Source organism: Lithobates pipiens, unplaced genomic scaffold, assembly GCF_037356315.1.
Source record: "Lithobates pipiens isolate NorthernLeopardFrog02 unplaced genomic scaffold, aLitPip1_a1.2 Scaffold_19, whole genome shotgun sequence".
NCBI classification, from domain to species: domain Eukaryota; kingdom Metazoa; phylum Chordata; class Amphibia; order Anura; family Ranidae; genus Lithobates; species Lithobates pipiens.
Genome location: NW_027507764.1, coordinates 339167864 through 339182081, shown reverse-complemented (window position 1 = coordinate 339182081; position 14218 = coordinate 339167864). Strand labels below are relative to the sequence as shown.

The 14218-nt window shown below is 42.2% G+C and overlaps 1 protein-coding gene across 1 annotated transcript in view; it reads right to left on the bottom strand.

The window, feature by feature from the left end:
- EXOC2 (exocyst complex component 2) overlaps positions 1 to 14218 on the bottom strand; it is a 316653-nt gene that overhangs the window by 41121 nt on the left and 261314 nt on the right. The window contains exon 22 of the mRNA XM_077492106.1: positions 12154 to 12295. Coding sequence (XP_077348232.1) covers positions 12154 to 12295 — 142 coding nt within the window. The remainder of the gene's footprint in view (positions 1 to 12153; positions 12296 to 14218) is intronic.

Genomic DNA, 14218 nt, shown 5'->3' with positions numbered 1-14218 from the left:
AAGTCCCATGAGGCATTGCAAAGCTGACAGTTACAAGCATGGCTCCCACAGGCAGATGTATGATGGGACTTGTAGTTTCACAACAGCTGGAGGGCCGCCAGTTTGAGACCCCTGTTCTAAACAAACAGTAAAAACACTTTATAACAAACCCTAATTCACCTCAGTAGTTATAGGCATTGTGCAAAAACTCATGCTCAAAACATGCAACTGAGGCACTAAAAGCTGTTTTTTATGGAGAACAACATTTTGGAAGCTCGAGTCACTCTTGTGACCTTTGAGTATCTTTGAGAATAAGCTTGGTCGTGTCCAAACCCACATGAGCCACTCTGAAAGGAACCTGGCACTGCAGACAGCCAATCATAAGCAGCAGAAGCATTCCCATGTATACAAGGGACATGTATACGTGCAGCTACAGTGACAACTTCCTGGAGGGTTGACTAATGGCTTGTTTCATCCTGGTAACCAGCTTAGTGTTTGTTAATTTATTTGATAACTTCAATAAACTTAGCATGTTTCTTGGACGTTATTGTTTTACATGGAACTTCCTTTAGCCCAAGACTGTGTTCATATGCTTTGAGCTATTACATTCCCGATACATACAACCTTTTTTTTTTTTACATGGGGGCACCTGTGTTCTTTCTCGCTATGGCTTGTTTTAAAGATCTTTTACTGCTAGCTATACTTGAGGTGATTGTAGCCGTATTACCTTGAAGAAGGAGACATACCCCGAAAGCTCCTCCTGAAAAATGATATGTTGGTGCAAATAAAAAAAAGTATCAAGGACAGTACTCAATTTTCTCTTTACTGCTAGTTAGAAATATGTAACATTTTTATGTCCATACTATGGGCACAGGTGCATTTTAATGGCCAGTGCATCTAAAGGTGGAGTTGGACTTTAGGAAATTACAGTCTATAAAAGTAATCAAACTTCCAGACTTAGTTCCACCATCTAAAAAGTTACCCGCAAGTAGAGTAGCCTTGTCTGTTGCCTGGAGTACCCACAGCAGGGTTGCCTTGTCTGTTGTGAGCAGCCTATCCTTAGCCAGTGTTAAAAGCCAGGGGTAAACCTTGTTTAAATTCAAATCAAAGTCCCAACGCCTTATGGATGCCCTTTTTTTTTCCCATTGGTTACCACCTTCTAAAAACACAGTTTTAAACTGAACAGTTTAAAGCTGCTAAATACATTCCACGTGCATCAAAACAAAATGAATCAAAGCCTAACGGCCTATTCATACCTGTCTAGTTCACTGCAGTGCATTATTTCCACATGCACTACAACAGGCCAAAAATCATGCATGCAGCATTTTTGGCAACACACAGCATGTTAGTGGGTTGCCTTATATTGCACGTTGCTGCAATCCAGGTTGTGATGGGAAAGATGTAAATAAATCGCAGTGTCAAAAAATAATAAAATCAATCCTCGTATCAATACATAATCAAAAAAAAAAAAAACATCAGTGTTGAGAATATATTCACACTGCTTTCATACAGATAACATGGGTCCTACCCTGCAGATGGGGAAGGGGACAGGCTTTACTTCTTGGGCTTTGGCTGCTTTCTAAAGAAAATTAACTGTAAGACTTCATTCACACAGGTGGTGGTAAAAAAAAAAAAAAAAAAAAAAAAAAACAGGAGTTGAGCTGCAGTTTTACTGCATGCAGCTGTTCCATGCTCCTGTTGTGGGCATTGAAGTGAATGGGGCACTGCTGCAACCGTTTGGCTTGTGAATGTGGCCAGGCAATCAGGAGGCAGTATCGCATCCTAGATGCCTGGCAGCCACAGCTCTACTGTGGATCGATTTTTAGAGGGATTGTAAGGGCTGCTACAGGTGTGAACAAGCTCCAAGACAATGAACACCTTTGTTTTGATTCTCCTGGAATATATTTAGCTGATTTAAACTAGAAAATCAACTAGACTTTAGGAATAAGTGATTTGAAAATAACTGGAATTGAGCATAGATTATTTGCAGGGTATTCATATAAACTGTCATTCTTTATGACAAAAAACATTTAGCCAAGTGTTGCAAACAGAGGAACAATTCATCAGTTATACATAGGACACTGCAGATTCCTCAGGAAAACACAATAGCAACAAAGACCAATTCAGAAATTCATCATGCTGATCAGGAACTTGAGGTTCAAGTTAGTTGACCATCCTGTTTTTGTAAGTATAGATGTGCTGTGTTCTAGAGAAGTGGAACTTTTGTGGAACGTAACTTCCACATTAAAATACAGTTTAAGTCATCTTACTCTCATATAAATAGGATTTTTAAAACAGCTTAACTGTAAAATCCTTTTCTTTAATGTACATCAGGGGACACAGCGCCGTAATACTTACTACATGGGTTATATCGGCTTAACAGGTGCTGGACACTGGCACGCCCCTTAAGGAGTGAACTTCCCCCATATAACCCCTCCCACTACTGGAAGTCCTCAGTTTTGTAGCCAAGCAATATAAGTGTATAAGAAGAAGGGAGGGACCTCTGTGTCCCCTAATGTACATCAAAGAAAAGGATTTTACAGGTAAGCTGTTTTAAAAATCCTATTTTCTTTTCTTACATCAGGGGATACAGAGTCGTAGTACTTACTACATGGGATGTCCCATAGCAATGGCAACTGAAGGGGGGAGACACAACAAAAAAAGGAAGTCAGAGGACTTATACTGCAGCCTGCAATACGCTGTGCCCAAAGGCAGAATCCTCCTGACCCTTAACATTGATTTGATAAAATCTGGTAAATGTATGAACTGAAGCCCATGTCGCGGCTTTACAGATCTGAGCAGCAGAGGCCTGATGATGCACCGCCCAGGAGGTACTAAATCCCCTGGTAGAGTGTGCCTTAATATGAAAAGGAGGAATCTTCCTCTTTAAACCATAAGCCTGCACAATGACTTGAAGAATCCACTTGGCAATAGTGGATCTAGATGCTGCCTATCCTCTCTTTGGACCATCCGGCAGAAAAAACAAAATATCTGTCTTACGAACCTGAGCGGTCACCCCTAAATACATAATAATTGGCAGGAATTCAGGATGAGGGCGTAAAACCACCTTATCCTTATGCATAATCAGATATGGCTCCCTACAAGATAGAGCCGCTAGTTCAGAAACTCTTCTGGCTGAAGAAATGGCAACCAGAAATACTATCTTTCTGGTCGACAGAACCAAGGGAATCTCCCTTAAAGGTTCAAATGGCTGCTTTTGTAAAGCTAACAGCACCAAGTTCAAATCCCAAGGATTTAGGGGTGTCTTGATCGGAGGACTGATCCGTGTTACCCCCTGCACAAAGCTATGCACTAAAGAGTGAGAAGCTAAAGGCAGCTGAAAGAACACTGACAAGGCCGAGATCTGGCCCTTGTTGGTATTCAAGGCCAGATTCATCTCTAATCCCATCTGTAGGAATTCAAGAATTCTACCTATAACATATTTCCTGGGGTGCCAACCCCTGGATCCGTACCAGGCAACATATGCCTTCCATACTCTATAGTAGATGATCCTGGAAGCTGGCTTCCTGGCATTAATCAAGGTAGACATGACTGTAGGAGATAACCCACGACCCCTTAGGACGTGGGTCTCAATAGCCAGACCATCAAATTTAGCGTCAGTAAGGTAGGATGGAATACCAGACCATGCGAAAGACGGTCCGGCCGTAATGACAGAGTCCAGGGAACTCCTACTGCCATCCTTATGATCTCGGTGAACCACAGCCTTCTGGGCCACGCTGGGGCCATGAGAATCACCTCCCTTTGTTCCTGTCTGATCCTGCAAAGAAGACACGGAAGTAGCAGAACTGGAGGAAATGCATAGATCAGAGAAAATTGATCCCATGGGAAGACTAATGTGTCTGTTGCGCAAGCTAGTGAATCCCTTGTCCTTGATACAAAGTTGTTGACTTTGTTGTTGAATCTGGACGTGACCCCATCTCTGACATATTGCAAGAAAGATGTCTGGGTGAAGAGACCACTCTCCTGGAAGCAGTTGTTGGCGGCTCAAGTAGTCCGCCTGCCAATTCTCTATCCCGGGAATGAACACTGTCGATAGGCAAGGAACGTTGTGTTCTGCCCAAGACAAAACGTGATTCACCTCTCTCTGGGCTGCCCCCCTGGTGATTGAGTAAGCCACAGCCATGGCGTTGTCGGACTGAATCCTGACAGGACAGCCCTTTAGTCTGGCCGTCCAGGCTCTTAAGGCCAGATGGATTGCCCAAATTTCCAAAATATTGATAGGCAAGGTCCTTTCCAACCTGGACCACCTTCCCTGGACAGAATCCTCTTCCAGGACCGCTCCCGGCCTTAAAGACTGGCATCTGTGGTTACTACCTTCCAGGTGAAAGGCAGAAATGTCCTTCCCTTTTGAAGGTTGCTGGACATCAGCCACCAATTTAGGCTCTGACGTACTTCGGGAACAAGCTGAATCGGAAAATCTAAGGCCTGAACCTTTTTGTTCCAGGCTGACAGGATTGCGCTTTGTAGCAATCTTGAGTGAAACTGTGCGTAAGGGACGGCCTCGAAGGAGGCCACAATCTTCCCCAATAATCTCATGCACAACCGAATTGAAGGCTTTTTCTTTGTCTTGATGAGGTGAATTAGTTCTACAATGGTACTGATTCTCTTTGAAGGTAGAAATATCTTTCCCTGCCTGGTATCTATGATTAGTCGCAGGTACTGTACTCTCCTTGATGGCCTCAAGGACGACTTTTCTAGGTTGAGAACCCAGCCTAGAGATTCCAGGTAGTTTACCGTTGTCACCAGACCGTGGTCTGACCCGGAAACCGAATGATCTACTAAGAGTAGGTCGTCCAAATAGGCTAGGGCCATTATGCCCTGAGCCTTTAACCTGGCTAAAGCAGGAGTCAGAATCTTTGTGAATACTCAAGGAGCTGTGGCTAGACCGAATGGCAGGGCCACGAACTGAAAGTGACAGTTTTCTACTTCGAAGAGTAGAAACCTCTGGTGAGCGGGAAATATTGGCACATGAAGATAGGCATCCTTGATATCGATTGAAGCCCAAAATTCTCGTCCTTGGAGGATGGCTACTACAGACCGAATCGATTCCATAAGGAAGGATCGGATGCACAAGTGCTGATTTAGATCTCTGAGATCTAAAATAGGTCTTAGTTCCCCATTTGGTTTTGGGACCGTGAAGAGGTTTGAATGAAAAACCTGTGCCCTGTTCCACTAAGGGAACCTCTGATATGACTGCTTTGGCTAGCAGATGGTCTAGTCCTAGAAGGAAAGCCTTCTTTTCTGGGTCCTTGGGAACCCCTGACCTTAGAAACCGGGGAGACGGCAAAACTCAGAACTCTAGTTTGTAACCTATAAACACAGCAGAAGCCACCCATTTGTCCTGACATTGCTCCTGCCATATCTTTGAAAATTGCAGGAGCCTTCCCCCTACCCAAGTGAGCGGGGGAGCCCCTTCATAAGGAGGCTTTAGTACTCTGCTTGGTGGGCTTCTTTCCCCAAGATCTTTTCTGACCTTGGTGCTGTCCCTGGGGTTTCACCCTTGAACCTGAAGGCTGAGGCCGTCGAGACTGCCTAGAGGCTGATGTCCCTGATACAGTAGAAGAGGCCCGCTTAAATGAGAAATGTCTAAATTTCTTCTTTACTGGCAACAGAGTGCTTTTGCCATTGGAAATCTTTTGTAAGTATTTATCCAAATCTTTTCCAAATAGCCGTTCACCATGAAAAGGGAAACTGGCTAGGAGCTTCTTACACGGTGCTTCGGCTGACCAACACTTAAGCCAAAGAACTCTGCGAGAATGCACTAGTCCCAACATCAGACGTGAAATCTGAATGGACGTATCTCTCATAGCATTTACTGTGAAACACAGTGTGTCTGCTAAATCAGCGTACTGGTGAACCTCTTCACCAGGTAAAAATTTAACCATTTGCCGCCCGACCTATAGCAGAATGACGGCGGCAAAGTGGTTTCAAAATCCTGACTGGGCGTCAGCGCGGAGATCGTTGTTGCGGGGTGTCAGTCTGACACCCCGCAACTAGGATCCCGCTAAAGAGTCTCTGATGGAGACTCTTTACCACGTGATCAGCCGTGTCCAATCACGGCTGATCACAGTGTAAATAGGAAGAGCCGGTGATCGGGTTTTCCTCACTCGCGTCTGTCAGAGGTTGACCGAACCAACCCAGTGAGAACATGCACAAGCAAGCTCTCTTGTGGTGATACTCTTTCCGTGTTAGGATCCTCAGAAGAGGATAAGCCAGTATCTTCCATATCTTTAGGAAGATCTGCCTGATCCCTGGCATCCTGAACCTCCAGAGGAGGATCTTGAGCACTTGAAGGGTATCTACTGCATTTAACCCCGCTCTGAAGGGATAAAATCCCATCAAGCTTCTCTAAGCCAGCAATGGTAGAGGACAACATTTCACGTGTGACATACTCAGGGGCTGAAGCATCTTGAGCGTCTGCAATAACAGCTTCCCCCGATGGCTCAATCTGACTGGCCGCAACACTCTCCAAAGAGGAAGACATTCTTTTGGACAGGGTCTTAGTTTGTTGTGACCCCCTAGAACCCTTAGAGGAGTTCCTGGCCCCCTTGCCACTCATAGCTTACAGTACAAAGCAGAGGCACTACCAGCAAAAGAATGCAACACTTGCTAGGCTATAGTACAGTACAATAACTGCTATTAGTCCTAGCTATACAGTACAATGTTGTCAATCAAAAGGGAGATGCCTGTGTCACCAAACCTGACCAGCAACCACTCTGCTCTGTCCCTCCACCGCCAGACTGCAGCTCTGCCTCAACAAAAATACATGGAAGGAGAGATTCCTTGCAGAAAATCTCCCCTACCTTTCCACCGCAGGGCTTTATCAGAGATAAAAACCCAATATTCGCCCTTCACAGTAGGCTCCGAGACCTACAGGAAACCTTCAGGAACAGCGGTACACTCAGGTAATCCCACAATCCCCGGACCTGCGAGAAGACCCTGCCAGTAAACCTTTATTGGCTTTACTACCAAAAAGTACTGGATCCCAGGGCCCAGCTTAAAAGCATTCACAAGCAAAACCTTGTGTCTTCTGATGACGAGGCCAGGGTACCGTTCATTTAGTCCATTACGGAGACATCAGAACGGATCTGGTCAGGATGGCTGGCTCGTATATCAAAGGATTACTGCCCGTAGAGCTCAGTACACACATCCTTACACGTGCCCAACACCTTAGACACTGGCGAAAAAACTGAGGACTCCCAGTAGTGGGAGGGGTTATATGGGGGAAGTTCACGCCTTAAGGGGCGTGCCAGTGTCCAGCACCTGATAAGCCGATATAACCCATGTAGTAAGTACTACGGCTCTGTGTCCCCTGATGTAAGAGAAGAAATTTTTTTTTTTATTGCAAATATGACATTGCTGAATAATCCGCTCTAAAAAAGTATGCCCCACCTTTGTCCTCGTTCCCTTAAACAGATCTTATCTTTTATGCTTAAGCTTTTGGACTCCGTCAAATAGTCCTCTAGCCTCGCTTCCCCATTAACCTCTCTATTCAATTGCTCATTACTTCCCTGGGCTAAATCTTTTTGGTGGTCCGACCATGGTTTCCGACTATGTATGTACTACGTATGTCTCATGACCTCATGACCATACCTTTGCGTGAACATTTACGATACATTCAATTGAGGCATTTTATCCACTCAATTTTATGTCACCATTCTCTTCCATTCTTATTGATGGCTTTTGAACAGAGATGGTACTCAAATTCTTTTTCTAAAGATTTAATATCTTTATTTTACTTCTCCATAATTTCTGCTAAGTGGACAACTACCAGGCGATACCAGACCCAATGGGAGACTGAACTGAGCGGGGCTCTGGATCTCGAGAATTGGCAGAGGATATAGCAAGCGCTCTCTAAAAGTATGTCCTTTTATGGAAAAATCATATAAGCTCTTGATTACCCCTCCACCTGTTTTTGTGGCTGCCATGTAGAAGGTACCAGGGCTCATATAAGGTGGATGTTTCCAGACTATGGATTTGGGTTTATAAACTTATTCACTCCCTAATCCACACAAACGCTTGCAAAAACCCATATGAAACCATCTTGGATAAGCCCCTCCCAGACATTTTTAGATCAAAACGGACTTTAGGTTCACATATTTTTGTGACGACTTGGCCGATTATAGCTAAAGCAAGGGAAACCCCAACCCTCAGTTTCGAAGCAGTGAAAAACAAGGTGACAAGACATTATGCGAAATGAAAAGCTTACTGCTATCTTGACAGACACCCAATCTCATCTTATACAATTGCAACACAGTGTATCCATGTTATAAGCTTGTTATTTTGTCCCTTATTGGATAAACCTTTTTTTTTTTAAAATAAGATTAGGTTTATTTATGTTTAAAGTATACAAACTTGATCAACACAGTAAACAACCATTACGTACAGCCAACAAATGTACAAAAGACGTGCTCAGCGCACCCATATGAACTCAAAGGCACCCAGAGGCACTTAGAAGTGACCCGAGGCACTCAGAAGTGACCCAAGGCACTCAGAAGTGACCCAAAGCAGTCAAAAGCACTAAAATGTACTCAAACATTCTGAAGCACCCATAAAAGACTCAAAAGTACGTAGAAATACTACACAATACTCCAGAGCAGATAGTATACTACACATACATATATAAAAAAAACATTTTTGGTCTAGATTATATTCAGTACAGAGTTGTTGATGCGATTTCAAAACCCCATCAGAGTAAAGTTGTATAAGGGTGTAAGGCTTCATGTACATAGGACATATTTACAAGCTCTCCTGAACGATTTAACATGACAGATAGTAACGCACGGTTAACACATATTTTTTCCCATGTTTACATGCCGCGTTTGTGTTTAGAAGGGTTTTAAAAATAAAAATAGCCAAACATGAAAAACGTCTGTAAACAAAATGCGGCTAAACGCGAGTTGCCGCGTTAGAAGCGTTTTGCGCTTCAAATGCCTGTAAACTCAGCTTCTGAATGCTTTTTTTGCGTTCCAAAAAATGCCTCTAAACTCAACTGCCTAGAAACGACTGTAAACAACCCTGTGTACATGGACAGATAAGATAATATAGAGGAGAGTTCAGGGGTAGTTTAAAAAAATTCCCAACTGCTCCTAAATGTCTGTTTACCAGCAGCAGTGTACATGAGGCCTTAATACCAGGGTACTCCCATCTGGAAACTCCTGCCAATTGTAGGATTTCCGGAAATACTCTATTCAACCATAATGCCATAAATCGAGTGTAGCCTAAGATGCCCAGTATTTTATTATTAGACTGCCATACCTTATATATCAAGTTTACTGTTGGATATGTAAATTGAATGAAGGGTGGGATGGTGAAATCTAGAGCCAACAACGGATTGCAGTTACGAAATAGATAGGCAAGTATATTATAAGAAGATGCATGCAGACCACCCATTTCCCAGCTTGCAAGATGCTGGAATTGAGCCATCAGAAATATGCCCAAGGATTTGGTCATAACCTTATAAAATATCCAAGGCATCTGTGAGTGTCTTAGTGTTCCAAGTATTATCACCCTGCATCGTGTGTGCTACCATACTTAGACATAGTAGCTTACAATACTTCCCTGAATAAAATCAAGGAAGGTTCAAGGTTCAAAAGAGAAATACAGCTTAGGTGGGGGGGGGGGGGACAGTGATCTGAGCTATTTCAGGTCCTTTGGAGTACAAGACACCCCATCACCACTAGTGGATCACATGCTGGCAAGGCCCCCAAAACGGCTATCCTTGTGCTTGTGATCTGCCATCCTATGGTACAGTGAGACACTGCCTACAAGTGTAATCACAAAATTGCTGCTGGAGCAGGAAGGGTTAATACTGTTTGTGCCCAGCTCATGTAGGGCAGGAGAAAGCCCAGAAAATGTCTTGAGGATCATAGATTTAATGTAGTTGCAGGGGAAATGGTGGGAGGCTAACAAGGTTTGTGTGCCTGAAGAAAATGGTGTGCATGTGGAATGTCATCATAGAAACTCCCACAATAACAGAAGGGCTCAGAGCCGGCTGTGTGACTGAAGGTGACACAGCTGGAGCTGACTGGTTTACCCTTAGGGGAAGCCAAGAATATATGCACCAACAGGCTCCCTATATGCAATGGCCAAAAGCCCTGCTCACTGTAGATGATTTTTTTTTTTGTTCATCAGTCTAAAATTCTTCTGTAGGCAGCTGTACAACCCAACTACTTATAAATCCTATGTCCCTTAACCACTTTCCGACCAGCGCACGACGATGTACGTCGACAGAATGGCACGGGCAGGCATATTGGCATACAGGTACGTCCAATATTCAATGCCGCCCTGTCATCGGGAGCGCGCCGCCGGTGGCGCGCTCCCGCGCTGGTCGGGATCGTCTCACGGAGCGGCCGAATGGAGGAAATGCCGTGTAAACAGCATTTCTCCATTCTGCCTAGCAACTAGTGACGCTGATCTCTGCTCCATGTGATTGGAGCAGAGATCAGTGTTCACTAAATGAAAGCCCAACCCCCCCACAGTTAGTAACACACCCCTAGGAACACTGCCACCCACTGGTTAACCCCTTCACTGCCAGTGTCATTTACACAGGAATCACTGCATTTATATAGCAGTGATTATTGTATAAATGACTATGGTCCCAAAAATGTGTCAAAAACGTCCGATGGGTCCCCCACAATGTCGCACTCACAATAAAAATCGCTGATCGCCGCCATTACTAGTAAAAAAAATAATAATAAAAAATTATTAATAAAAATGCTATAAAACTATCCCTATTTTGTAAACGCTATTACTTTTGCGCAAACCAATCAATAATCGCTTATTGCGATTTTTTTTACCAAAAATATGTAGAAGAATACGTATCGGCCTAAACTGAGGGAAAAAAATGTTTTTTTTATATATTTTTGGGGGATATTTATTATAACAAAAAGTAAAAAATAATGTGTTTTTTTCAAAATTGTCGCTCTATTTTTGTTTATAGCGCAAAAAATAAAAACCGCAGGGGTGATCAAATACCACCAAAAGAAAGCTCTATTTGTGGGAAAAAAAGGATGTCAATTTTGTTTGGGAGCCACGTCGCACGGCCACGCAATTGTCAGTTAAATCGACGCAGTGCCGAATCGCAAAAAGTGGTCTGGTCTTTGACCAGCAAAATGAACGGTCTGCAAGTGGTTAATGAGTAAGAAAGCAGTAAGAAATCTGACATTGTTCAGTCAGATTCACAAGCCACCCTGCTAATTCCAAAATGTCCTAATCTCACATACTCATAAATCATATGGTTTAGGTCTAGAGATAATAAACCACATTGAAATCTCTCCTACTATGCATTTTGCTAGATCTTTCAGTGGAGATTTATTGGCTATTTAAAGGTTCTTACCAAATTGAAAATAAGGTGTAAGAGGGGACAGCACTGTTTCACTTTCCTGTAAAACCTTATGGGCTCAGAGGAGTTATTGTTTTTATTTACATTGACACTTCATGATATCTTTTAATGTAGCCCATACCATTCCCTTTAAAGAGGAAGTAAAGCCCAAGTAAAAAAAAAAAAAAAAAGACCCTGCAAAGCAAAGGCATAATGAGCTAGTATGCATAGCATACTAGCTCATTATGAATAACTTACCTGAGATTGAAGCCCCTGAAGCAACCCTCGTTGTCCTCCTCCGACGGCGCCAGGATACCTAGAGTGACTTCCGGGTATTGTGGCTCCAGGGCTGTGACTGGCCGGAGCCGCGATGACGTCGCCACCGCGCATGGGGATGTCACTAACGGCATGATTGCCGTTAGCAGCGACATGCTCAGTGCGCCTGCACGCTGCTGTCTACGGCGCATGCGACGTAGACAGCGGCGCCTGTCTTTTGCAAATATCTCCTAAACCGTGTAAATTAAGGCTTACCTATAGGTCAAAGTGGTCTGTAAGTGTTTACAACCACTTTAAAGCCAAACTTCTCCACTGTATTCCTGATATGTTTCCACTAAATATGAGTAAAAGCCTGCTCAGCATCTGTCATGATGACCATACTGTTAGTATTATGACACTTTAGAAGAGGCTTGCTGCACCACATAAGTCATGTTGGGTTAGTAGTACATTGCTAGACTGACAAGACTCATATGGCACAGTATTTTCACATCAGTTCCAAAGTACATTTATTTTAATTTTGCATAATATAAAACCACTACTATAGGTTACATTACCTGTAGGAATAAGGCAGTCTTTCCAATCAAAATACCCAGCATAAATACCAGGCTCCAGGGACCCAACAATAGGATCTGCTTTCATCTCGATAAAGGTTTCAAATAATCTATGGTCCAGCTCCCTGAGAGACTCGTTACTGGCCTTGAAATTAAAAGTAATAATTAATGTTATTTTTCGCAATTTGGCACAATTATTATAACATATTTCTATCGTACCATCATACCCCAGGTTTAGCTTATCCTGCATCAACAATTCAATATATACATCATAATGTCATGACAATCACAAAACACTGTTTTGAAACAAAAAAAAAAAAAAGAATTTAAAATATGTAAAAACCCCTAATCGAGGCCGATTTGCCAAAAACAATATTGTATATTACCCCATATTTTACTAAAATAACACACCTATTGCTGTGTATTATGTATAACTCAGCTTAACAATCCCTTTGTGTTTATATATCATTATATAAATAATAATAGGATATACAATTATCTACTGGAATATGCATGATGTAAGATTTACGGTTTTCAAGTCTTTAAATTATTTTGGATTTAATCAGTCAAAAACAAAAGCAATCAGGGAGCCGACACTGCTTTCCAAAAAGCATTGCACATGTGATAAAGTTGAAAACTCAACTCGTCTGAACATGATCTGAGAAGCTTTCTAAAACTCAGAAGACTCCTGTGTAGGACTATAGCCTATTGTCAAACAAACTTTCCCTAATACCTCCAGCAAGGGTGGACAAGGATACAGTGAAAAAAAGTTAAATGCTAGAATTATTGAACACAGTCAACTGCAATCTACAAGGAAAGTTGACCACCAACACAAAAATTTTAGGTTATAGCAATTATTTAAAGGATAAGTTCACTTATCCCTTTTGCCCCTTTTCTCTGACCTAACTGATCCCATCCACCCTCCTCCACAGATGTATACTTACCTAGATATGATGGCCGAGATTGGAAAAGAAGGTGAACGAGCCCTATAGAAGTTTATGGATTGTAATGTGCTTGCACGGTCAGAAACGACTTGTGGTACTGGATGTAAATGAACCACAGAATCTGTGGCCATTGGATCTTGATTATATTAGCTTCTACAAATAATCTGCCTAACTGCTTAAAAACTATTGAGAAAAAAGCTGAACAGGGAATGCATTATTTTTAATGAGATGGTGAACTCTCATACATAGAGGAGAAATATCACTGTCTTTGAAGTGATCACAATTTCGTTGATACAGTTCATTGTTAATTTTATCCACACAGTGTGGTTTATTCGAACTTGGTGGCGGTGCAACACTTTTTTCATTATAATTTATAATGGATGGTGTAAGATTAAACATAAAAGCGTGGACAGCAACGGAATTCAGTATTAATTTTAACTATGTAATGGTCTAGACTAGATATTTCAAGAGTTTCCTTTTCCAAACCTAATATAAAAAAGAAAGGATAAGTGAGACTTTAAATGAGATTGTCGACATTGTGGAGGTATGTTGAAAAAAATATAAATGTATTGGTCATAAAAATTGTATATATAAAAGCATGACAATTTTAGAGACCGCATTCACAGTAGGTATATACATTAGTGTTTGGTCCACCCACACATCTAAGTACTTGTGTGGCGTGGACAAGACATACATCAGTATCTAGCAACAATTGCATGGATTCATATAGGTACATATAAGATATAAGTAGAGAGTGACAGTTGGTGGGGCCCGACCTTGTGGTTGCCGCATTTCAATCCCATTGGACCCAATGCAAGTACTCAGGATGGGCTAATTTGCCTTTTCCTGACATTTCTTCTACTGAAACTAACTTTATCTTATCATACCCTACGATTATTTTCGATCATCCGCCCCTGAAGAGTGTTTTTACACGAAATGCGTCGGGCCTATATGACGCCAATACATGTCTGTCATACCCTTACTAACCTTGATCTTATTGGCCTATATGATGGCGATACATGTCTGTAACAGCTTTATCAATTTTGATTTTCTTTATCTACTCAATATGGTTCTAATGTCCTTTAGATTTTCATTTTGTCGTTAGTGCTACTTATATCTTATAT